This window comes from Diospyros lotus, chromosome 10 (genome assembly GCF_014633365.1).
Source record: "Diospyros lotus cultivar Yz01 chromosome 10, ASM1463336v1, whole genome shotgun sequence".
Lineage (NCBI taxonomy): Eukaryota > Viridiplantae > Streptophyta > Magnoliopsida > Ericales > Ebenaceae > Diospyros > Diospyros lotus.
The window spans coordinates 11,300,547-11,327,985 of record NC_068347.1 but is presented as its reverse complement, the minus strand read 5'-3'; the positions used below and the strand labels follow the sequence as shown (position 1 = coordinate 11,327,985).

Here is a 27,439-nt window from a genome sequence, read left to right as displayed (position 1 = left end):
GATGGTCTCTATCTAAAGGGCACCCCATGTAAGGCTATTCTGTTTAAAAAGAGAGGAAAATTATCATTGGAAGCATACGCAGATATTGATTATGCAGGGTCCCTTGTGGATAGGAGGTCCACTTCAAGCTATTACATGTTCTTAGGTGGAAATCTTGTCACTTGGAGAAGTAAAAAATAGAATGTGTTGGCTTGGTCTAGTGCTGAAGCCGAATTCAAATCTATGGGCTTAGGTATTTGTGAACTACTATGGCTAAAAATTGTTCTAATAGACTTGAAAATCCGGTGGTCAACTCCTATAGGCTCTATTGTGACAACAAATCAGCTATAAGCATAGCCCATAACCCAATTCAACATGATAGGACAAAGCATGTTGAGGTAGATAGGCACATCATCAAGGAGAAACTTAAAAGTGGACTGATCTGTACCCCCTTTGTTCCCACAAGAGAGCAGCTAGCGAATGTTTTGACTAAAGGCTTATCGAGTCATTTATATCACAAGATATTGAGCAAGATGGGAATGCATGATATACAATCACTATCTTGAGGGGGAGTGTTAGAAAACAAGTAGATTCCTTCCGAATATTGTGTATATCGTGCATTATGTTGATTGTCTTTTTTGATTTGATTGTGTTTTATTGTATTTTATAGTTGTAAGTTGTTTCCTTTTCTGTACATATTTCCTAAGCTAGTTTAGGAAACTATCTAATTAGGAATCTTCCTAATTAGATTTAGGAAACTGCCTGTACCAGTGATAGGCGTGTATATATGCTAAAGCTTTCCCTCAGAACGAATAAGATTGGATGTTTTATTCTTCTTTTAAACAATAAGCAGCTGTAAGAATTGCCTCCCCTCAATTGGAAATAGGGACTGAGCAGGTAAACATCATGGAGCGAGCAGTCTTAAGGAGGTGTCGATTCTTCCTTTCAACCACTCCATTCTATTAAGGATTATAGGGCTAACTTTGATGAATAATCCCATGTTCAACTAAATAATGGTTAAACTCATTTGAGAAGTACTCCCTACCATTATCCGATCGAAGGACATAGATTAAGGATTGAAAAACGTTACATACCATTTGATGGAATTTTTTGAAGATTGCACTGGCTTCAGATTTATTTTTCATTAAGAAAACCCAACAAATGATCATCTATGAAGGTGATAAACTAACGTGTATTGGTTATGTTAGGAATTTTTGCTGGTCCCCATATGTCACTATGAACCAAGTAAAATGGTTTGGAGGGTTTATAAGAATGAATAGGATGAGATACTCTAGTTTGTTTAGCAAGTATACATTGCTCACATCACATTGGAAAGAATCACTTCCTTTATTGATAAACAAATGGGATACAATATTTTCGAATAGCTAAAACTAGGATGTCCTAATCGTTTGTGCCATAGCATTATGTCAAAATTTGAGACAACAAAAAAATAGAATTTGTTATGTAACCTAGATGTATAGGCTCTTGAAACATAGAAAAGACCTTCCCTTTCCTCAGCACTGCTAATCATCTTTCCCGAAAATAGGACCTAAAATTCACAATGAGATGGAAAGAATGTCACCATACAACTCTTTGGTTAGCTTACTCATAGATAATAAGTTGCATTTCAAGTTAGGCACACATAAGACGGATTTTATGTGTAGGCCTACTAAATGGACGAATCCTTCCCCTTCAACAACAAAGACTGACCCATTAGCCATTGAGACTGTTACATTCCTACCACATTTCTTATAGGTTGACAGTGCATTAATTGAACCTATTATATGATTTGAGGCACCTGTATCTACAATCCAAATATCTGTAGTAAGTTTTCTATAGAGGAGAAATTGGTGTGATGTACCTTGTTTTCCAAGGGATGCTGTTGGTTTAGGAAGTTTTGTTGAATCAGAGGATTTTGACACTCTTGTTTGATTTAGTCCCTGCTATAGAAGTTCCAATTGATCCATAATCAAAGTCAGGTTAGTTGTCCTTCCCACTTCAGAATCTACTGCATAGGCTGATTGAGTGACTTTCTTATAAGTTTTTAGCTTCCAATTTGCTAGTTTGCCATGGATTTTCCAGCAAAGGTCTATCACAGTGATCACATCACTATTTGTCTCGTTGAGATTCACCACGTGGTGATGTTGTAGTTTTCATTTTTCAAGTAGCTAAGGCTGAATTTTGAGTGCTATTCTAATTGGTAGAAAATGAACTCAACATTACCTTCTTTCGACTTTCTTCTCATCTTACTTTTGCAAACGCCTCCCGTATGGATGGAAAAGGCTAAGTTCCTAGCAACCTAACGCGAACCTCATCTAGGTTAGTGTTGAGTCCATAGAGGAAGTTAAACACTCATTCTTTCTCCAACATCTTGTTGTACTTCACTCCATCTTCGGAGCACTCCCAACTGATTTCATAAAACAAGTCCATCTCCTGCCACAACTCAGTTAAAATATTATAGTATTCAGTTCCTAAGTGGTTACCTTGTCTAGTTGTCCGAATTGCTGACTGGATTTCAAAACATTGAGCAATGTTCTCCATATCAGAGTAGAGTTTTTGCATTGCCTCCCAAATTTCCTTAGCTGTTTTGTAGAAAAGATAGGTCCTTCCAATCTTTGGCTCCATAGAATTAATTACAACAATGGAATTCTCAGCATCCCATACTCCACAGGTTGCTATTAGGCATAGGGGTGGCACCGATAAGGTATCCCACTTTTCCTTTTCCCTTAATCACCAACAAAATTGATTGAGACCACTCTCGAAAGTTTGTTCCATTCAGTTTGTGTTGAGTAATTTGAAGGGTATGGCTATCAAGAGAGATGGGAATAGCAGGTACCTGTGTGGTCCTCATTGGTACAGGGATGGTGGTGGAGGTTTCACTAGTTGATTGGCTCCCAACCATTATGGGCTCTATAGCTTGTTGGGGGGATAGGATAAGGTATTCAGCCACAAGATCGGTGGCTCTGATACCATGAACAAAACAAATAACCTAAGTAGGAATAACTTAGGTATTTTGGAGACTAACAATTCAATTGGTTTTCTTACTTTGTATTGAGCTTCCGATGGATATATATACATGAGCTTGGCTATGATTGCTCCTAAAATACAGGTCTAAAATACAAGAAAACAAGTTCAAACATGTTACAGATAAATAGGGATGAATTTAAAATTTGAGTGGCAGTTCTTTCCTATTTTTATGGAATCACTGCATCTCTTTATCCTCTCTTCTCTTTAGTTTGAAATACTCCTTATCACTCCTTGTTTAACCGCATCATCTCCCAGTTTCCATTCAAAAACAGCAACTTGAATTTAAGTTTTTCTTCTTATCTCCTTCAACAGATAATAATCCATACTTTTTACTTACAGAGACCTGAGCTTTAACATGTTGACTGGTCAAATTCCAGGGACACTTCAGGGTTCAGATCTAGATTACATGTAAGTAATAATTTTCAAACAGTTGCATGCTGAACTCAACCTCTTCTTTTTACTTATTTGTGAAGCTAGTTGGTGTATCATGTTTGATGGCTGCTAAAAATGTGAGACATCCTAATGTTGTAGGTTTCTGAATCACAACTCACTCAGTGGAGAAGTACCCAATTGGATTATAAACAGCAAAAACTATATGTTAGTACTCTTTCCAACCTTTTGATTATTTTTCTGGCCACAAAAGATGTTTACAGATGCATTTTCCATATGTCATGAACCATGTTGAGATTGATCCTGATCACTGAGAAATTTATCATATGTCATTCCAATTTCTGTTGCAGTGATATATCTTACAACAACTTCACAAAGTCATCTCCATATGGTTGCCAACCATCAAGTGTGTAAGTTCTTTTATTACTGTTCTATACGAAAACAACAACAGCAGCAACAAGAATACCAACATACCAAGACTATCTGACTATTTGGGGTCACGTGCATGTATTATAGCCAATCATCTTTATCCACGACCATATATTTTTTAAGGTCATTATAATCCGTGTTATGCCTAATGAGTTTCCCGCCAAGTTTTCTTCTTTTCTTTTCTTTGTTCTTATTTATATCTTTCACTATAATTTTTTTTTTCATTACATCTGCTGTCACAACCCATTTTTAGGGGAATGACTGGCACTATCCCCAAACGGGTTGTGGGTCTTGCTGAGAGTAGAAAGCCTCATGGTTCATGATTCATGTTTCATCTCAAATAATGGAACTTAGCGTCAAATTTCCATATCATAAACATGTGCCTTCATTGTCAAATATCATCATTTTTAATAAAGAACAATATCTCAATACAACTGAAATTTATAGGACAATTCAATAAAAGAAAAATTACTCCAAACCCTATCTCACTGCCTATGGTGTGTTGTATCCCTGGAACATTACTAAGGTACGAATGTAGTTAGAACTTCATACCGTGATCCTTGAAATAACATTGGTGCCTAGACTTACAACTAGAAACTGTAGTAGGGTGAGTTAAGGGCCAATGGATATAGTGAGGGGTGAAAAGCATTATGATGTGGGAAATAAGAATTAGTGTTGCAAGACCTACTACTAAGCATGCCATGACATTTTAAATAGTAGAAAGAGATAACTAAACATGTTATAATAATAGTAATAAACATAATGAATAGAATATGTATAGTGATGGGAGCAAGCAAGTAGAACTAGCATCCAATTATTCATGTACTTTAACAATTAAACATAACAGCAGAACATACTCTTGCCTATTAGTACTATATGGTGCACCATTGACTGACTATATTATAGTTAGCATACAGTGCTCTATCTACCTACTCCCAATGCAACGAATGCATGATAAGTTCTATACTTTAGTTTTCTTATACATAAGAAGTGGAGGCTGTATATGCAATAGTTATGTCATGTTAGCATCCAATGCCATGCAACATAGATGTAGAATCAAGATGGTCATATCATGTAACACCAAATATGAACTCCTATGCCCCCAGTTTATGCAATTTAAAGAAATTAGATGAATTTAAAGATACAAGCAATTCGCAAGGGTTAGCATAAAGAAACAAAATGTAAGTATTCAAATAACACCATGATATTGTTTTCCACTCACAGTGATATAGTAGATTAATCCCTTAATGGCTTTGATACCAGGAGAAATGTTAGAATGTGTGAGATTTTTCTGATGTCATCTTTTGCAGTCCAATTCTATAAATTATGGTGAAGAAATCTAGTGAATGTGTGTATGTCCTTAAATCTAGGAATGTTGTCTAAATGTCCTTAAATCTAGGAATGTTGTCTAAGTAAAGAAATGCTTTAATTGTTGTGTTAAGTAGATCTTGCCAATCAATCAACTGCTATATGTAGCAGCCTTTGTTAATGAAAAATTGGGAGAAAAGTGTACTGAATTTCGTTCTCTCGATATCTTTTAAATTTCTGTCTTTTGTAAGTTGTGTTTGCTGTGTGTGAGATAGGATTCTAACATGGTATCAGAGTTGTTTTCTTAAGGGTTGTGGGTATAATCTCCTCTTTTTTTCTTTGTTCATGGGGATTAAACATTGTATGTTTGAGAGAAAACAAGTCAGCCATCCTTTCACTAAACCAAAAATTTGAAAGTTGATTGTTATGGCATCAGGAAGCTTCTCTGCAGTTGGTTCTCTAGTTTTTTTCTGGTGAGAATTATCAAATGTGGGCTATGAAAATGAAGACCTACTTGAAAGCTCTCAACCTGTGGGGTGTAGTAGAGCAAGGAGCAGCATGTGTTCCATCTTTGAGAGAAAATGCTACCTTGAATGAAATCAAGAAGCATGAGGAGCAGGTTACTAAGAGTCCCAAGGCACTTACATGCCTTCATTCGCAGTATCAGAAGTTATTTTTGCAAGGATAATGGCCTGTGAAATAGCAAAGGAGGCCTAGGACAAATTGAAAGAAGAATTTGAGGGAAGTGACAGGGTTAAGGCAGTCAGGCTTTTGACTCTTAAGAGAGAGTTTGAACTCTTGAGGATGAATGAATCTGAAGGTGTTAAAGATTATGCTGCTAAACTTATGGAAATAGTTAATCAGATTAGACTCTATGGTGAGTCTATTTCAGATCAAGAGGTGGTGGAAAAGATCATGATAACCCTCCCTGATAAGTTTGAGTCCAAGATTTCAGCTACAGAAGAATCGTGTGACTTTGAGGACTCTTACTGTTGTTGAACTTATCTCTCAGCTGCAAGCACAAGAGCAAAGAGTCTCAATGAGGTCTGAAGATGTTACCGAAGGAGCCTTCCAAGCTCTCCAAGCAAAGCATAAGAGAAAAGCTCCACTAAGAATAAAGGAAGGGCAAGACGAAAATAGAGATGGTTATGGGAAAAGAAAATTTCTGCCTTGTGGAACTTGTGGAAAGACAAATCATGCTGAAGATAGATGCTGGAAAAAGGTTCGATGCAATTTTGTAAGAAGCAAGGTCATATAGAAAGATTTTTGCAGAGCAAAGCAAAATCAAACTCAACAGCAACCTATTCAGCAAGTCAATTTCATTGATGAACAATCACAAGCTGAAGAATATCTATTTTTTGCATCTCAAGTTTGTGAGTCACCAGAAAAATACATTTGGTTGCAACAACCATATGGCCAAAGATGCTAGCTTCTTTAAGTTCTTGGATAGATCAATCAAAACCAAAGTCATAATGGGAAATGGAGAGGTTGTACAAGCTGAAGGAAAAGCTTTAATTGCACTCCAGACAGGGAAAGGTATGAAACTTATTTCAGACGTCTTGTTTATACCAAAGCTTGAGCAAAATCTTCTTAGTGTTGCACAATTGATAAATAAGGGAAATTCTGTGGTATTTCAAAGAAATCTCTGCATTATATTTGATTCACATGGTTGCAAGATTGCAGAAGCAAGAATGGAAAACAATAGCTTTGTCTTGAATTTGAAATCTAATGTATTTTGTACCAGAAGTGATATGGTAGCTAATCAAGACAGAATTGCAGAGGAAAAGAAAAGGTTGGAGAAAACTGATTCTGCAGATGCTGGAAAGAAAATTGAGCGTTGTAATGCAGCCATTTGCGATCTTATTTCAGACATTAAGAGTCCAAAATCAGATGTTTGTAGTAAATCAATTAAGGAGGAGTTAAAGATGAGTAAATCAAGTTCCATGCCATTAGTTTGTGATGAAAATGTGTCAAAAGTTAAGGTTGAAAAGCTGATTGTTCCTTCAAGAGCTAATCAAGTAATTTGGTCCAAGAGGAGTTCATCAAATGTGAGATTGAATCAAGCTGGAGTTTCAAAACCTTTCAATGGTGAAAATTCTGCTATTTTAGTTACTAATCATCATGTTCAGTAGGGAAGAGCAAAGCAAATTTATGTGAAGAACAGTCCAATCAAAGAAGCTAAGAAGAATTATTTTGTGAAGCTGGTTCATTGCAAATCAGATTGTGAAGGTCCATGTTTGAAGAGTTGATAGCAAAGATTGGAATCTCCAAGAAAAATCTCAAGGAGGAGTGTTAGAATGTGTGAGATTTTTCTGATGTGATCTTTTGCAGTCCAATTCCAAAAATTATGGTGAAGAAATCTAGTGAATGTGTGTATGTCCTTAAATCTAGGAATGTTGTCTAAGTAAAGAAATGCTTTAATTGTTGTGTTAAGTAGATCTTGTCAATCAATCAACTGCTATATATAGCAGCCTTTGTTAATGAAAAATTGGGAGAAAAGTGTGTTGAATTTTGCTCTCTCAATATCTTTTAAATTTTTGTCTTTTGTAAGCTGTGTTTGTTGTGTGTGAGATAGGATTCTGACAAGAAACTAGAGACAAGGAGAAGCATGAGGTATGCCTAGACACAAGGCTAAACCCTAAATCACAAAAGCAAGCCTTTCTAGTCCTAGCCTTTTACATGCTTTTCCACCCCTGGACTTTCAGGATCATGGGTTGGTAATGGTGGCATTTTGATGGAGAGGATCCTCAAGAGAGGCAATTGTAGAGCATATTTGCTTCACTACTTTGCTCACGTTTATCATTACTGAAGAGATGCTAAGCAAAGGGCTAGGAAGAATGTTTAGAATGCCATGAACAAGGAAACTTCAGAGATTTTATTTCTGGGATTCGATGGTCTACAAAGGGGCCAAAGTTCTCCTTATATAGGGGAGGAGAAGTGCCTTAGAACTGACCACAAGCATCACATCCTCAACAATAATGCAAAGACACTTTACTGAGGGTCACATTCATACTGACTGACACTTTAATAATACAAAGTCATATGCATACTGACATACACTTTAATAATACACATACAAAGTACTGACATACACTTTAATAATACACATACAAAGTCATATGCATGCTGACAAACTCTACAGAACATATTTCTAACAATAATGAAGAGCTACGTCATGCATGACGTTTATAAAAAATTTTGGCTAGCGACTGGGCTGATCTTAATGTAGGTTCTTGATGTAATCCAACTCTAATTCAAGAAGTGTCAGTATTTGCTCCATAAGTTCTAGCATATGTTTCTACTCCATGATATATGTTGACTCCGTTCCATCTCCAAAACCCTTGTGAAGACTTCTCCAGAGATTGTCATAAGCTCTTCTTTTTTTTTTTTTAACATATCTACAAATAAAGACTATAAGTGGATCATTTTTTCCATTTAGTTTTAGACCTTTCCATCAGTTGCCTTAGCAAGTTTATAGCTTTGATTGTTCATCTACCAGGCATGGAAGCAAATTTCATTATTGTTTTATTTCAGTTCCAATTTTCATTTCATCTTGAAGTGACTCCTTTATGTTTGGTTACCAGGAATTTAGTTTTGAGCCATTCATCTGCAGAGAGCAACTTGTAAGTTACTTCAGTTGGGCATATTCTAATTTAATTATTTAGACACCTGTAGATAAAAGCCATATGACCAAAATTGTACTCATTCTTTTAGAATTGAGTGGTGCTTGAGGAAGGACCTCCCTTGCTCCAGAAAACCCGAGTGTAAGCATAAAGCCTTCCAAAAACACCACAATTATAGTGCTAGGAAAATTTATTCTTATCTGAAGATCTTTCTTAAATATCTTGTACCCTGGTTTCTGTGGTATGTGCAGACCATTCTTTATTCATTAATTGTGGAGGTGGCAAAATAACTTTTGAGGGGAATGAATATGAAGAGGACTTAGCCACAGAGGGTCCATCATACTTTTTCCCGTCTTCACAAAAATGGGCTTATAGCAGCACAGGAGTTTTCATGGGGAAGAGCGATGCAAGTTACAAAGCAGACAATGAATTATCTTTGAACTTGACTGACCCAGACTTCTACAAAACAGCCCGCCTAGCCCCTAACTCACTGAAGTACTATGGACTTTGCTTGCATTCAGGAAGTTATAGAGTGCGCCTTCATTTTTCTGAAATAATGTACACTGGTGATCATACATTCAGCAGCCTTGGGAAACGCATCTTTGACGTGTCAATCCAAGTGAGGGCACTGTGCTTGTAGACTTCATGAATATCTTTTTGACTATTTAGAGGTTCTGCATGAATATCAGTCGCTTTATGGAATATTTGTTCTTGTATTATTGATTTTGAAGCCTCAATTACAGGCACAAGCTTAATTGTTATTCACTGCTTCCTCAGGGCAATGTAGTTCTGAAGGATTTTAACATTATGGAGGAAGCTAAAGTTGTTGGCAAAGGCATAACCAAGGACTTTAGCGATGTCTTTGTTAATGGTAGCACTTTGGAGATCCACCTGTACTGGTCAGGGAAAGGGACCACTGCAATTCCTGACAGAGGTGTTTATGGACCTCTTATATCGGCTATCACAGTGACGCCGAGTAAATACTTCTTCTATTTCAGATTATCTTCTCTTACTCCTACCTAGTCAGATACTGATCCTTTTTGTTTCTTGTAGATTTTGATGTTCACACTGCAGGACTATCTGTTGGAATTATTGCTAGCATTGTGGCTGCTTTGTGTGTGCTCCTTGCATTTATACTTGTTACCTTACGAATGAAAGGTTACCTTGGGGGAAAAAACCCTAAAGATGAAGGTTAGATCTGAGTCATCTGACACTTAAAAAATTCTGAAAGTTCTTCTCTGTTGCTATCTGATTACTGTAAGTATGTTGGATTTACTGGATATCCTCAAGGTTTGTTATGGGTTTTATATTAGTAAAATATCTAGGGATGAACATCACAAGAGGAGCACATCTAAAAATTTGGTAACTCTGTCTATGAGTGGTACAAAGTTTAGCTTATAGCCCCTAAACGAATAACAGTTTTGTGTATATAGATAATTTCTTTAATGATTAACAATGACACTGCTACCGTCTTCCATAGGAATATTGTGAGCATGAAACTCAAAATCTAGTATGTCATTAGGACATATCTTTGTTGGCTGTGATAAACAAACTATCTCTAGAGTTCAACTAACAAGGTAAGGTGCTCGATGATGAAGATGGTATTTTTTATCTTAGTGGTCACAAAACTAGTTCTGTTATGGTCTGTCTAGCATTGCAAACTAAAGACTGGTCGAGAATCCTATTTTTGTTGTATTTTATATTTTCTTTTGCTTTCTAATATCTTCCATTCTGGGGATTTCTATTCCTACCATTGTCACAGAACTTCAAGCACTTGATCTGCCAACAGGTTATTTCACATTAAGACAGATAAAGGCTGCAACTGGTAATTTTGACCCTGTAAACAAAATTGGTGAGGGTGGATTTGGGCCTGTTTACAAGGTAATCTTCATCTAAGTTACTAGTTTTTTACCCTTAAGTTCCCAACCTAACAATCATGCAGCATTTGGGGACACATGACTTTTAAATTATAAATCTAATTGCAGAACTGAAAATAAAGACAAGTATATTCTATGTTCCTACCTCATTTTCTATCTTCTATTACTTTGAAAAATTGAAAATGTGTTTTCACTCTGCTTGATGTCAGGGTATGCTGTCAGATGGCACTGTAATTGCTGTTAAACAGCTGTCATCCAAATCAAAGCAAGGAAATCGTGAATTTGTCAATGAGATAGGCATGATATCTGCATTGCAACACCCAAATCTTGTCAGACTCTATGGCTGTTGTATTGAAGGAAACCAGTTGTTGCTAATATATGAATACATGGAAAATAATTGTCTTGCCCGTGCACTCTTCGGTAATTGCTTCATTATCACTTTCTACATTGTTCAGTTACTTCAGTATATCTTGAGAAAGCAGCTATAAAGTAAACTCCTCTCTCTCTCTCGCTCTCTCTCTCTCTCTCTCACACACACACACACACTCACACAGGTGAGAAACGTAGTATAGAACTTGACTGGCGAACAAGAAAAAAGATATGCTTAGGGATAGCAACGGGCTTAGCTTATCTTCACGAGGAATCGAGGCTGAAAATTGTACACAGAGACATCAAGGCCACAAATGTGTTGCTCGATAAGGATCTGAATGCTAAGATTTCTGACTTTGGTTTAGCCAAGCTTAACGAAGAGGAGAACACCCATATCAGCACACGGATTGCCGGAACCATGTGAGTTTTCCCACCCTTTCGTGCCTTCTATAAGCAACTTTATGGTTTTTCACTAGTCGACGTATATCAATAATTGGTCACAAAAATAGCTGTTCATTTGAACAGGATATGTGTCGGATTGAAAGTTTACTTACATGAGTTGAACTAACAAACTTACAACTCAGTTAACCATCACCATCCACTTTTTTTACAAATATTTTCAACCTTGCATCTTGAAGTTTTCTCTACATATCGTTGTGTTGGTAGTATGAAATTATGGGCTGTAACAGTTTATGTTTGTTCTCTCTTTTGTTGGAAGGATGGATGGTTTTCTTTACAAAATTGATATATATACATATGTTTCAGTATTAGCAGAAATGTAGTTCTTTACTATTTACTTGAGAGTGGTAGATAAGCTGTATAAACTGATTTTGTACAAAGTTCAAGTATACTGCCTAAAACCAGCTCACCCCCATACTTGTGATCAAAAATAGATGTTAGTGAACTGAATTCCCTTTGGCCCTTTGGTGAATATTACAAAATATATATATATATATGATGAGCAGATTTGCAGGAAGTTTCATAGATGAAATTACTTCCATAGAAATTCATTAAACCGGAAGATGCAAATATATACATCACAACTCCTAAACTTTAGGCTAAACTTTAGGACTAGATTACACTCCTACTACTTAGGTATAGATTATAACAATTCTTAGATTAAGATAAATATATAAGTGCTAATTTTCTTATCTGATTTATATTTATCTTTAACAGTTGAACCTTTCTATCTTCAATTTCTCTCTTTCTTATCCTCTTAGCCACAACTTAGGCTTTCTTCTTTATCTTTTCCAACAATCCCCCTCAAGCTCGTGAATAGATATTTTTCATTCCCAGCTTGCCACAAATAGCCTCAAAACCTTGCTTATTCATAGCTTTAGAAAAGATATCTGCCTCTTGAAGTTCGGTAGGGATATAGGTTAGACTTATACCTCCTCTCTCTATCTCTTTTTTGCAAAGTGTCGGTCAATTCTCACGTGTTTCATTCGGTCATGTTGTACCAAATTATTCACAATGCTAATTGTCGATTTGTTGTCACAATAAAGAACTTTTGATGAGGACACTAAAAGTTGTAAGTCTTCCATCATTTTCTCTACCCAAATGATCTCACAAATTCCTTATGCAATGGCTCTAAACTCCGCTTCTGCACTGTTTCTTACCACAACTGATTGCTTCTTCCTTCTCCAAGTCGCTAAATTTCCCCATAGTTTCATACAAAACCCCAAAGTTGACCTATTGTCTTCGATAGAACTAGCCCAATCAGCATCCACAAAGCCACTAATTCCTCTTTCTTGATTCTTCTTGAATAAGAGTCCTTTCCCAGGTGTACCTTTTAGGTACTTGAGGATATGTAAAGCTACTTCTAAATGCCTTTTCTTAAGAGAATGCGTGAACTGACTTACTATGTCTACAACATATGTGATGTCGGGTCTTGTAAGAGATAAATAGATCAATTTTCCTACCAAATGCTAGTACCTTCCCTTGTCAACTTGATACTCCTGTTTGCTATCTTCTTTATTCTTCCAATTAGGTTCTAAGGGAGTATTAACAGGTTTGCAATCGAGCTTACTAGTTTCTTTTAGCAGATCAATAGTATACTTTATTTGAGATATTCTTGCTACTTCCATTTCCAAGAAATATTTTAATTCTCCCAAATCTTTTACTTCAAGTGTAACCCTTAGTTTTCCTTTTAAACGTTCAATTTCCATTGTATTGTCACCTACGATGATGATGTCATCCACATAAACAATAAGAACTGTTTTCTTGCCATCCACTTCAATTTTTTTGAAAAAAGTATGGTTTGCCTTCCCTTGTTTGTATCCCAACTGAAGAATAGTGTCACTAAACTGTTTAAACTAGGCCCTCAAAGATTGCTTCAGGCCATATAGAGATTTGTTTAACTTGCATACCTTTCCCTTTGTATTTTCTGTATCAAATCCTGGAGGAATCCTCATGTAAATTTCCTCTTCTAGCTCCCCACTCAAGAATGCATTCTTGATGTCCAACTGATGTAACTTCCAATCAAGGTTATTCGCCACTGAAAGCAACACTCGAATAGAATTAAGTTTGGCGATTGGAGCAAAAGTCTCCTCATAATCAAGCCCTTGGGTTTGGGTAAACCCTTAGGCTACTAATCTTGCCTTATACCTGTTAATGCTTCCATTAGATTGGTATTTGACTGTGAACACCCACTTGCTGCCAACCACTTTCTTTCCAGCTAGTAACTTGACAATATCCCAAGTGCCATTAGCTTCTAAGGCTTGCATCTCATTCATCACTGCTTCCTTCCACTTTTCGTTTTTCAAAGCATGATGTATATCCTTAGGAATTTCCATCTCATCAATGCTAGTTGTAAAGGCCTTGAATTGTGAAGACAACTTGGAATATCCAACATAATTTGCAATAGGATGCTTTGTACACAATTTCATCCCTTTCCTTAGAGCTATGGGAATATCAAGATCATCAAACCTGTTTGAAGTAGCCTCTGTCATGCTGTTACTGCCAGTCTCAGTAGCCTCAGTTTTTGGACCAATCTCTGGATCAGATGTTAGGTTTGGTTGAGGGTCACGAGGCCTTCTAGAATATACTAAGAATGGTTTATCCAAGGCTGTGTCTTCTTGAATCTGGTCTTCTAGATTGTCATGACCCCAAAGATTACTTTGTAATTTTCAATTGCATTTTAAATTTTCAGTTGTATAATTGGAGGGAGCTAACCGATTCTGTTAGCCCTTACTGTAATGCCCTCGGGATGCATGTAACCACGAGAAGCAACCTATATAAGGTTGCTCAGCGGAAGGATGGGAATTTATTGTGGAATGAGAATTGAATTATTTCCCTCTGACACTCTCTCTATTTCATTCTTTCACTTTCCCTCCCAAACTCTTTCCATTCTCTCTCTCTCTCTCTCTCTCTTGTTAAATAGTTGAATTCAAGCCTCTTCCTCGAGGCTTGACAATTGGTATCAGAGCCAGTTATCCTCGGCTGTGATCCGGTGAAGGAAGACAAAATTAGTGAGCTAACGAATTGAGAGGAGTCGTGAGATATGGAAGAAGGTACTAGAACAAAGCAGTTGGAGAATCGAATGGAGGCGATAGAGGTCGGGCTCACCCAGACGCAAGAGGTGGTTACGCAGAGCAAAGAAGAGATGCGAACCATTAGGAAGGAGCTGCGAGAGGATATAGCGGCATCCAACGAAGGAGTTCTAAGGGAATTGGCAAGGCAGCGGGAGTTCACGGATCAACGGATTAATATCGTGATTAATATGTTGTCCATGTTACCTCAATTTCGGTTGCCACCAGAGTTTCCTCCTCGAGCAAAGTCGGAGATAGGATCATCAGGACCTGGCATATTAACGAGACCATAGGGAGTTTTGGAGATGGTAGAACTACACTTCGAGGAGATGCATGATCAGGTAAAAGAACTGAATTCTTCTAGATCTAGCCAAGGTCATTTACCGAGGCTAGAGATACCTCTTTTTGAAGGATCCAAACCACATTGGTGGATCCGAAGGTGTGAGAGGTGTTCCAATTCTACAACGTATCAAAGGATCACCATAGCTACGACATATCTTAATGATGTGGCCGATAGCTGGTACCAAGGATGGTCTAGATCCATGGGAATGGGGGTGAGATGGATTAACTTCGTAGAAGAGTTGTGTGAGATTTGGGGAAAGGAATATGACCGATGTCATTGAGGAATTTAATAAACTCAAGCAAGAAGGGACTGTTACGGAGCATCAGGAAAAATTTGAGGAGTTAGGGGCGTTAATGTGGAGTGCCCAACCTACTCTCACCGACCAATACTTTGTTTCTAGTTTTATTAGTGGCCTTAAAAGACGAGCTAAGATCCATGGTAAAAATGTTCTTACCAACCACTGTGAGGGAAGCAGCGGATAAGGCAAGGTTGCAAGAATTAACTCTAAAGGCCATATATAAGAGGAACAAAGCACCACCAAGGGCAATGCAGGTGGCTGGATACCTAACAAGGGGCAACACTAAGGCATTGATGCATGCAGTGTTCATGGGAGGAACAAAAAGAGGTCCTATTACTCCGGTTCATAGAGCCCTAACAATGGAACAAAGGAGAATGCTTGGATTATGTTTCAAATGTGGTGATAAGTATGGACCCAACCATTAGTGCAGGAGACACCTGCTTAACATGGAAGGGGCGGAAGGGAAGGAAGAGGAAATCCAAGGAGGAGGAGAAGAACAGGAAGAAAAAGATAGAGGCAGAGGATGGTTATGAAGAAGATCAAGGACAAGAAGGGAGAGAAATCTCCTTTCATGCTCTTAAGGGTGGGCTTATGGGAAAGATCATCAAGGTGGTGGGACACGTAGGGAGTAAGAGGCTGATGATGTTGATCAATAGTGACAGTACCCACAGCTTCTTGAATGAAGCCACTGCCCACGAGCTGAAATGCAAAATGACCCACACCACCCCACTATCAGTGACCGTAGCCAATGGACATAAGATGTACAACCATTGTAAGTGTGTTGACTTTGGGTGATGCATGGCTATGAGTTCAAGGCTAATTTGAGAATACTGGAATTGGGAGGATGCAATATTGTCCTAGGAGTGGATTGGATGAGGACAATTACTCCACTTACCTTTGATTCAACAAGTTAGAGGTAACGATAGAAATGGAGAGGAAGAAATTAAAGTTAACTGGTAGCCTGGAACAAGTGGAGTGTAAGATGATTAAGGGAAGTAAACTACAGAAGTTATTTGAAAAAAAATGGGGGCAAATCACATAGCTCTACTCAATCCAAGTGGTAGAAAGGGAAGCAACAGAGGAAGAAATGGAGTTTCAACGGCATGAAAAGGGAGGATGTTACAACCTATTCCCAGACATCTACCATAGATAGCTTGGACTTACTTTTGGAAAGATATAAGGACTTGTTCAATGAGCCTAATTCATTACCCCCCAAAAGACCTTTGGACCATGCCATTCCCCCCAAACCTCAAACTACCCCAGTAGACATTCGACCTTACCGTTATTCACCTACCTAAAAGGCTGAGATTGAAAACAGATTTCCAATATGTTAGCCACTGCCTTTATGCAACTGAGCCAAAGCTCTTTCACATCACCTGTATTATTGGTTAAAAAGGATGGCTCATGGAGATTTTGTGTTAACTACCGTCAACTCAATTCTCACACCATCAAGAACAAATTTCCTATTCCCCTTATAGATGAGTTGTTGGATGAGCTAGTAGGAGCCAAAATTTTCTCTAAGCTGGACCTTCGATCCGAATACCATTAAATCCGGATGAAACCTAACGATACTCCCAAAACAGCCTTTTAAACCCACCAAGGCCTACATGAATTTGTAGTCATGCCCTTTGACCTTACTAATGCTCCTGCTACCTTTCAAGCACTCATGAACCAGATTTTTGCTCCTTACCTCCAAAAGTTTATGCTAGTATTTTTTTACGCTATACTCATCTACAGCCCAACCCTTGAACAACACCTAACCCACCTCCAAACTGCATTTGAAGTCCTTAGATCGAACCAATTGTATGTCAAGCTATCTAAGTGTATTTTTGCCAAGAATGAGGTGGGGTATTTGGGGCACATCATATCAGAGGAAGGGGTTAAAATAGACCCCAGTAAGGTCACAACAATGGTGGAGTGGCGAAGGTCGAGATCTGTTAGAGAATTGAGGGGGTTCTTGGGCTTAACAAGCTATTATCAGAAATTTATCAAGCACTACGAGGTAATTATCAAGCCTCTAACAAATCTATTGAACAAAGAGGGATTCCATTGGGATCCCCAAGCGGAAGCAACCTTCTTGACACTCAAAAAAGCAATGACCCAAGCACCCATATTAGCCCCACTCGATTTTTCCAAACAATTCATAGTAGATACAGATGCTTGTGATAAAGGAATAAGGGTTGTATTATTGCAGGAGGGAAGGCCTATTGCCTATATCAGTCAAGCTCTAGGGCCTAAACATTTGGGACGGAGTCTGATGGAGTGTGTATGAGAAAGAGTTGCTAGTTGTACTTAAAGCCATGGACAAGTGGAGGCATTATCTAGAAAGCAACTCTTTTGTGATTAAAAGAGATCACAAGGACCTCAGATTCATATCCCAACAAAGATTTCAGTCATAGCTCCAGAAGAAAAGGATATCCAAGCTCATGGGATTGGATTATACCATACTCTACTGTAATGAGAAGGAAAATATAGTGGTGGATGCCCTATCAAGAAGGGAGGATAGCGACAAGGAAGGCCAATGTCATACCATCACGACAGTGGTGATAGAATGGATGAAGGAAGTGGTGTAAAGTTACGAGAATACTGAGTGGGTGAAGGAACTCCTAACCAAATTGGTAGTTCAAGCTACAAATGAGAAGGGTTACTCATTATCCAACAGCCTCATCCAATTTCAAGGTAGATTAGTGGTGGGGGATGACAAGGGATTGAAAGAAAAGATATTGAAGTCCCTACATTGCTCACCCTTAGGGGGTCATTCCGAGATCAAGGCTACCTACCACAAAGTCAGACAACTGTTCTTTTGGCCAAAACAAAAGCAAGATGTGGTAGAATTTGTGCTAGCATGTGAGACGTGCCAAAGGTGTAAGCACGAGCAAGTACCGTACCCAGGCATGTTGCAGCCTTTGAAGATTCCAGAATAGGCATGGGAAGGGATCTCTATGGATTTTGTGGAGGGGTTACCAAAATCCGAAGGCAAGGACGTGATTTTGGTGGCGGTGGACAGACTGACCAAATTCGAGCACTTTCTCAGCCTCACGCACCCCTTCTCAACCCAAGAGGTGGCTAGAATTTTCTTGGACTTAGTGGTAAAGCTACATGGGGTCCCTAAGACAATAGTATTTGACCGGGATAAAATCTTCACTGGCAATTTTTGGCAAGAATTGTTCAAGAAACTGGAAGTTGGGTTGCAACTTTCTACTGCTTACCACCCTCAAACTGATGGCCAAACAGAGAGGGTCAACTAATGCTTAGAAGCATACCTAAGGTTCATGTGTTTTACAAGGCCCAAGAGTTGGAACTGTTGGCTGACACTGGCCCAGTGGTGGTACAACTCTTGTTTTCATTGTGCCATCAAAAGAAGCCCCTTCGAGGCAGTGTTTGGGTACAAACCCCCTCTACTGCCAACTATAGCTAGCACTTCTGCTAGCCTAGCAGCAGTGGAGTAGTACTTACGACAAAGGAAGGATATGCTCTCTATCCTAAAGAAGGAATTAGCGGGTGCTCAAAACAGGATGAAGCAGGCAGCGGACAAGAGGAGAAGTGATAGGACTTTTGAGATCGGGGACAAGGTATTCCTTAAAGTGAGAAGGTCATTACAACAACCATTTACTACTACACCTGCATCAAAGCATAGTCCCAAGTACTTCGGACCCTATGTCATTGAAGATAAAATAGGAAAGGTAGCTTACAAGCTAAGGTTACCCAAAGGAATCAACGTGCATCCGGTGTTTCAAGTGTCACTTCTGAAGGAATCCACAGAACCAAGGGCTACCACCAGCCATCAACTACTGACAGTAGAAGATGAGCTAGAAGAAACCCTAGAGCCAAGGGCCATCCTAGACAAAAAGGTGTTCTATCAAGGAGCAACACCCCTAACACAAGTTCTAGTTCAATGGTCTCAACTACAACCAGACCATACTACATGGGAGTACCTACCCGAGTTGCTAACAAGGTTCCCACGAGTGATCAACCTACTATAAAGGATTCTTGGGGACAAGAATGTAATTAAAGGGGGGGAGAATGTCACGACCCCAAGGATTACTTTGTAATTTTCAATTACATTTTAAATTTTCAGTTGTATAATTGGAGGGAGCTAACCGATTCTATAGCCCTTACCATAATGCCCTCGGGATGCATGTAACCACGAGGAGCAGCCTATATAAGGCTACTAAGTGGGAGAATGGGAATTTATTGTGGAATGAGAATTGAATTATTTCCCTCTAACACTTTCTCTATTTCATTCTTTCACTTTCCCTCCCAAACTCTCTGTTCTCTCTCTCTCTTTCTGTTATTAAATAGTTGAATTCAAGCCTCTTCCTCGAGGCTTGACATAGATCTCCCTCTGAATTAGACACTGAAAGTTGAGTAGGAATAAAAGCTTTAGGGGCTGATTCACTGTTAGTAGAGAGTTTAAGATCTTGGAACATAGGGAGAGGCAAAGTCGAGTCCCATTGTTCCTCTGTACTAAGCCTTGGTTCTGACAGAGAAGTAGTAAGAAAAAATTATTAGTTTTCAAGAAAGAACACATCACAAGACACAATGAAACGTCTTGTAGGAGGATGGTAGCACTTATAGCCGTGTTGAGTAGGAGAATACCCAACAAATATACATTTAAGGGCTTTAGGGTCAAGTTTGGATTGAGTGGGTTGTTGTTTATGGACAAACACAATGCACCCAAGGATTTTTGGTGATAGGGAATTTAGAACCCGTTTGTAATAAGGATAGGAATCAAGAAGAACACTTAGGGGTTCTAAATGAAAGAACTTTAAAGGGAAGCTGGTTAATAAGGTAAGAGGAGGTAAGAACAGCTTCTCCCCAATAGATACTGGGGGCTGATTTAGTGAATAAAAATGCCCTTGCAGTTTCAAGGAGGTGGTGATTTTTCCTTTTTGCCACCCTATTTTGTTGGGGATTGTAAGGGCATGAACTTTGATGAATAATCTCATGTTTAGTTAGATAATGATTGAATTCATTCAAAAAATATTCTCTACCATTATCCGAACGTAAAACATGGATTGAGGATTGAAAGACATTCTTGATCATGTGATGAAACCTCTTGAATATAACATAGGCTTTAAATTTTTCTTTCATTAGCAACACCCAACTAACCCTAGTGTGGTCATCTATGAATGTGATAAACCACCTAGTATTAGTTAGATTAACAGTTCTTGCTAGCCCCCAGATATCGCAATGGATCAAATGGAATGGTTTTGTAGGTTTATATGCATGAGATGGATGGGAAATTTTGGTTTGCTTAGCAAGAATACATTGCTCACAATGGGAAGAATGATTGCTTTTATTAATAAAAATATGGGGGTATAAGACTTTGAGATAGTTGAAACTAGGGTGCCCTAAACATTGGTGCCATAGCATAAGCTTAGAATCTAAAACAACTAATAAAGAAATTAGATTTTGAGACCTAGACCTAAGGGATTGACCATTCTTTGCAATATAGTAGAGACCTCCTTTCTCCTCAACATTGCCAATCATCCTTCCCGAAGATAGGTCCTGAAATTCATAATAAGAGGGAAAAAAATGTTGCCAAACACTTCTCTTCTTTGGTTAACTTACTTACTGATAGCAAGTTGCACTTTAAGTTAGGCACAAATAGCACTGATTGCAATCTTTGGCCTCCCACATTAACTGTACCTTTTCCTTGTGCCATAGCTATGGTACCATCAGCCATTGAAATTGATAAATCTTGATCACAAGGTTCATGGGCTGATAGTACTTGCAAAGATCCAGTCATGTAATCTGAGGCCCCTGTATCAATTATCCAACAGTCTATAGGCAATTTAAAGGAGGTTAGAAAGTGTATAGAGATACCTTGCTTAGCCAAAGACACTACCGGATTAGGAGATTCACTTGTTTCTGATTTAGCCACCTTTGTTTAACTTAATAGCTGCTATAACATCTCCGACTGATCTGTTGATAGGGTTAGATTAGTGGTTTTTTTAGCTTCCACTCCTCCTCCATATGCTGCTTGGTTTCCCTTCCTTTGATTTCTAGGCTTCCAGTTTGCTAGTTTGCCATGAATCTTCCAGCAAGTTTCCTTTGTGTGAAATGGTATATTGCAGAAATCACGCCAAGGTTTGTCCTTGTATAGCTCCCCTTTAAATGGATGAGATGTCTTTGTCTTTGAGGAGACCAAAGCTGATGATTGTAAAGTTATATCAGAATTGGTTCCCCCTGCAGGATTAAGCATTACTCTTTTCTTGTTTTCTTCCCTTCTTACTTCAGCAAAGACTTCCCTTATTGATGGGAAGGGCTTGGTTCCAAGTGTCCTCCCCCTTACTGCGTCAAGATCAGGATTTAAGCCATGCAAGAAATCAAACACTCTCTCATTTTCTATCATCTTTTCATACTTCTTTCCATCTCCAGCACACTCCTATTTAATTTCATGGAACAAATCCATCTCCTACTACAATTCGGTTAAGGCATTATAATATTGTGTGACTGAATTGTTACCTTGCCTAGTAATCTGGATAGTAAAACGAATTTGGAAGCTTTAGGTAGTATTCTCCATGTCGGAGTATATCTCTTGCACTGCTTCTCATATCTCCTGAGCTGTCTTATAGAACAAATAGGTTCTCCCAATCTTTGGCTCCATAGAGTTGACTAATCATGCATTACAATTGAGTTTTCAGCCTCCCAGATACCATAATTGGCTGAATCAGTGCTTGGCTTAGAAATCATCCCATCGAAATTGCCAATTTTGCCCTTGCCTCGGATCACCAGCAAGACGGACTGGAACCACCCTCTAAAGTTGGTTCCATTTAGCTTATGCTGAGTGATTGGAGATTGTGGAACGGAAGTATTCCTTGGTGCAAGTGATAGATTGGTGGAAGCTCCACTTGCTAATGAGTTTTCAACCATATTGTGGACTTATAGATGTTACCAATCAGAGAGAAAGATGAGGAAAAAAAAAAAAGGGGGTGAAAACCTTGCTATGGATCCATAACTCTGATACCATGATGAGAAGATTCGTAAGAAGTTTCATAGATGAAATAACTTCCATAGAAATTCATTAAATCGAAAGATGCAAATATATACATCACAACTCCTAAGAGAACTCCTAAACTTTAGGACTAAATTACACTCCTACTATTTAGGTATAGATTACAACAATTTTTAGATTAAGATAAATACATAAGTGCTAATTTTCTTATCTGATTTATACTTATCTTTAACGGCTGGACCTTTCTATCTTCAATTTCTCTCTTTCTTATCCTCTCGGCCACAACTTAGGCTTTCTTCTTTATCTTTTCCAACAATATAGGTTGTTGGCTAACAGCTACACGAATTCTACACCTCCAAACATCTCTCTCTCTCTCTCTCTCTCTCTCTATATATATATATATATTTGTGACAATTTCTATCACGGTCTATAATAAATCCAGGCCTAATACCATTTGCTAGGATCGGATCACACAATCACACGGAGAAATCTAGATAAAGCAGATAGAGAAATTTTAATATGATTTAGTCTCAACAGACCTACATCCCTGATCCCAAGAAATAGGACAAATCTACACTCAATCAAAGATGCAGCTTTTGAATGGAAAAACTATAAACCTTCTCACAATACAGTTTTTGTAGGGACAAAACTGGAAACCGTCTCAAGATGTTTTCGAAAATCTCATTCTAGAATTTTTTGCATATCTGATCCCAATACAATGAATCTTAAGCCGTTGAGATTTTTTTTTTTTCCTTTTGAAATCACCATTTCAGTTCAATATACGATGTCTTACTTTAAAGCCATTTTATTTTACTGTATCTCCTCTAATAAATAGCCTACTGGCCATCTGCTCTATGATCCTTGTTTTATGGAAGATCTAGAGGTACGACAATAGTATTTAACCTGCTTTAAGCCCTGAAAAATGTGTTTACACAAGAAGGAAAATTGTTGAAACCACATCAAAATTGCAGACTGCGGATTTTTTGCTACTCTGAATTTACAAGCTAATGCAAAGAAATGGCTGTTATGGCTTGTTTCTTGCTTTTCCTGTGAGAATGGTTGTGCTTTTTTCATGTCAAAAGCATTGACGCTGCACATGCATATTTGTTTGTGCCTTTACTATTTTCTAAATTTTGAGGGTCTGGAACTTGTTAAAAGTGGGTTCAGGAAGCTCGTTTATGCTGAACCTTGTTTTAAGTGGCATGTTTTCAGGTTACATGATTCCAGCAATGCTATGATAAAAATTCTCTGTGATCAATGCAACTCTGGTGGTTCTATATTTTGGAAATATTGAATCACTGTGGTTTACTAGCTTGAATATCTACATGACATATGACTTCTTCACGTGCAATGATAGTTCACTGTTGTAGGTTAAAGGAAAATAGAAATCATTCCGTTTGGTTGTCTTCTATATTTCTATATAGAGAAAGAGCCTTAGTTTGTTGCTTTGGAATTAGAGAGCCTCTTTTCAGAATTTTTCTACTTGATTATCGTTCATCTATACCCAGGGGCGGATCTAGGAGTGGATCTGGGGGAGGGCTGGCCCCCAGATCCATAACCCATTTCAGCCCTCCTCCCTTGCAAATCTGGGGGAGGGCTGAATCTTGGGGGGGGCTGCAGCCCGTGCCTGCCCCCCCCTAAATCCGCCCCTGTCTATACCCACGTGTTGGAAGGAAAACACCTCGTAAAGTGAATTACAATTAAAGAACTATCGCTGGCCAGGTGGAATTTTCTGTACAGAAGTCCTGTATGAATATTATTTCCCTTATTGATTTCTTTTGGAAGTTCCAATCTTAATGGTAGTCAGTAATTTTTGATGTTTGGGTTTTCTTTTCCTTTCTCTCAGAGGATATATGGCTCCTGAGTATGCGATGAGGGGCTACTTGACAGATAAAGCAGATGTTTATAGCTTTGGTGTTGTTGCTATAGAGATTGTCAGTGGGAAAAGCAACACAAATTACAGGCCAAGGGAGGAGTTTGTTTACCTTCTCGATTGGGTAATTTATGCTTATTTAAGTTACCCTCGCTCAACAATCTTGTTCTTTAGCCACACAATGCTTACATTTATTCCCCTCTCTTATGACTTTTAAGCTGGAAAAAAAGAAAAAATTGATCAAGGAAATTATACATTTTTGTCACTTTTTTAAATGTTTACTGAAATTGACCCTATAATAAAATTTTTTGAATTTAGCAAAAGAACTCATTGCAACGATAACATGTTGACCTGATTTGGTTTCTCATAAACAATTGAGCTACTTTTGGTGAAGAATAAAAATGTGAAAGGATTTCACCCATTAAGATCCTTGCATGTTATTTACTGCTAATGTGGAAAAGGAATATACTAGTCACGCGGCGGGGGGGTGGTGTTGTGGAGGAAAGAAGCAAGAATTTGTTACCTTACCTCATCTATATGCTTTTTCTGTTCTGATGCTTTGAATTGCTTGGTTTTACATGAAGTAACTAAGTGAAGTCATTTGTTTTCTCTTTGGATTTGAAGGCTTATGTCCTACAAGAGCAAGGAAACCTTTTAGAACTAGTAGATCCGAGTCTTGGTTCAAAGTACTCGGAAAAGGAGGCAATGGACATGTTGAACGTGGCTCTTTTGTGTACCAATCCATCTCCCACTCTCAGGCCATCCATGTCTTCTGTAGTGTCTATGCTTGAAGGAAAGAGTCCCATACAAGCACCACTGATCAAGCGTAGTTCTATGAATGATGACTTGAGGTTTAAAGCCTTCAAGATGCCTTCACATGAAAGCCAAAGCTACACCTCGACATTCTCTGAAGATATTGAAATTAGGAGGAACATATTGATGGATGGACCATGGATTGATTCCTCAATTTCCACCGAAAATAAGAATGAGATCCGAGACCATCTTCCATTAAAAGTTTCTTCCACATCCTCATGATGTAAATTTAGACTAATTAGTGGATGTCTTATATAGTCGTTCAAAGGATGGTGTTTATTTCGTAGTCAAACTTTAATTGTATGGATTCTTCTACAAATGGCATTTGTGATACTTAAGTAAGTGAATTTTGGTTGTCTTTTTTTTAGTGCATGAGACTCCTTGTTTTATAAGGGTTAAAAACAAGATTGTCTTTATATATGAACTAGCTCATATTTTGTTAAAGAGGTTATTTTCATAACTTAAATTCATAACCTTTCAACCTTATGACAATACTGTTATATGGATAATATTATTTTGTTTTTTCTTTCTCTCTATATTTTGCAATGTATAAGATTGCAGTTATGCTAAACAGTTTAGTAAGGTAGCACAAAAATGCTCAATTCTATCATTTGACCTGTCAAAACTAAGGGAAAATAGAAGATGCCTTTGGGTAGCGATACCCAAGGGCTATTCACAATAGCATCAATTTGTTAGTTGAGTCAAAGATTGAAGAAAATAATTGTGTTTACTTTTATGTATTCCATGGCTACAATATATGCTTATTTATAGAGTAATTGTACAAACATTAAGGCTAAAGGAGTTGGAATAACAATATACAAATTCTATCTACAATAGATGATTACATAATTATAATTTGAATCCAAATCTTAACAAATCCTTATCATAGACTTTGGATCATTGGTAAAGGTAATCTATTTAGTTGATATTCTTGTTAGGGTTTTAATGAAATTTCTCAAATTTTATGAGGTCTCCACAAAATTTCTTAAAAATTATGCACTTTCCCAAACCTCTTTTGTTCTCTCCTTCTCTCCTTGGCTAAGTAGTGGCAAGACAAAGAAAGGGAGAGATAGACTTAATAACAAAGTCTCATGTTCATGTAAAGTAATGGTTTCTCGATAACACAAAAAAGAAAAAAGGAAAAGAAATAGATACAAAGAAAGAGATGGAAATTCAAAGGATCAAAAAGGGTTGAAGAGTTATCGAGAATATGTCATGATGACGGTCCATAACAAAAGGAAAAGAGTGCAAAAAGGGAAGGGGTTTATAGGGAAGGCAACGACAGTGCAAGCTTCACTACAAGGAATAAAGAAACGTGAGGTTAAAAAATAAAAATAAAAAAATTAGAGAGAAAGAGGTTAGAGCCAAAGATGGAGAGGTGATTAAGAGATGGTGGCTAGAGTAAAATTAATAGGGAATGATGTTGCCAAGCGCAATTGTGGATCTTATTTTGTAAGACCTTTGAAATGATTTTATGATTTTTATAATAATTTTTATATTAATTTTAGTTTGGTTTTACCTTTTTATAATGTAATAATTTTATAATGATTTTGTAATGTAATCTTTATCTATGTACTGAAGTTCTTCCATTTGGAAAGATTTCTGATTTCTGGCAGGTAGCCTTTCCTTAACTTTTATTTCCAAAATTTATATAATATTATATATATATGTGTATATATTTATCTCAGATATGACTTATTCTGAAAGTAAAATTAATATATGGATATCTTTTTGAAAAGATTTATCTAAATTCCTGATTTATCTTTATTTAAAAAATAATTATTTTAAAGCAACATCATATATTTCTTTATCTTTTCTTCCAATCCAAAATTTCTGTTAAAATAAAAGAATTATCATATTGGGTAATTTTTGTAATGAAAAAATTAAAAATAATTTCTTTAAAAAAAAAAAACTCTTTTATTGCATTGAAATGAAAAATCAATTGTTAAATGTTATTCATTGAGCAGCCACCCCTCCTCTAGTCACTAAGGTATTTTGGTACTATAAAGGCTTGTGAATAAAGTGAACTTTTAAAATACCTTCTATAAATATTTTATTTAAAGAAATAAAATTCTAATGACCTCCAACCTAGAATTAACTTAACTTTACGATTATATTAAATCATATCTTTTTTTAAACTTTATTGATCAAAATATTCAATTACAACTACTCAGTGAATCTTCATTTAAAATATTTTATTTTTTCACTTATATATAACATGGGCCACATGACTCACACCTCTAGCATGCCTACATATATATATATATATATATATATTAGAGAGAAAATTTTTATCTTTATTCTAAAAATTAAACATATATGTGCCTTAGGGAGAAATATTTTATACCCTTATTCTAAAGTCATACATTATGTGGTTTATGTGTGTATACACATACTACTCATCGAAGACACTTGATGATGCATGTGTAATTCAAAAATTATATAAATTTTAATATTATCTTATTTACTTGAAAATTTGTAATAATACTATTTAATTAAGCAAAGAATTAGGTATATAAAATTTGAAGTTTTATTTATGTCCATTTATGGTTCATATCCTATAAAATGTGAATTTCTTGATTAATTCTCCCTTGTGGGAGTAATATATACATACAGAAC

At 37.3% G+C, this 27,439-nt stretch overlaps 1 protein-coding gene across 8 annotated transcripts in view; it reads left to right on the top strand.

Annotated features, from left to right (window-relative positions):
- LOC127811526 (probable LRR receptor-like serine/threonine-protein kinase At1g53430) overlaps positions 1-27,439 on the top strand; it is a 109,035-nt gene that overhangs the window by 52,301 nt on the left and 29,295 nt on the right. For 4 of the 8 annotated variants that reach the window (XM_052351467.1, XM_052351463.1, XM_052351471.1 and 1 more), the window contains 13 exons: positions 3,346-3,414; positions 3,538-3,603; positions 3,747-3,806; positions 8,718-8,756; positions 8,848-8,897; positions 9,008-9,375; positions 9,534-9,732; positions 9,810-9,947; positions 10,519-10,637; positions 10,843-11,053; positions 11,188-11,422; positions 23,981-24,131; positions 24,632-25,187. In XM_052351467.1, the coding sequence (XP_052207427.1) occupies positions 3,346-3,414; positions 3,538-3,603; positions 3,747-3,806; positions 8,718-8,756; positions 8,848-8,897; positions 9,008-9,375; positions 9,534-9,732; positions 9,810-9,947; positions 10,519-10,637; positions 10,843-11,053; positions 11,188-11,422; positions 23,981-24,131; positions 24,632-25,042 (2,116 nt within the window). In that variant the 3' untranslated portion in view covers positions 25,043-25,187. Of the gene's footprint in view, positions 1-3,345; positions 3,415-3,537; positions 3,604-3,746; positions 3,807-8,717; positions 8,757-8,847; positions 8,898-9,007; positions 9,376-9,533; positions 9,733-9,809; positions 9,948-10,518; positions 10,638-10,842; positions 11,054-11,187; positions 11,423-23,980; positions 24,132-24,631; positions 25,188-27,439 lie in introns of those variants that run through there. The other 4 variants (XM_052351466.1, XM_052351465.1, XM_052351464.1 and 1 more) reach the window with 4 other exon arrangements.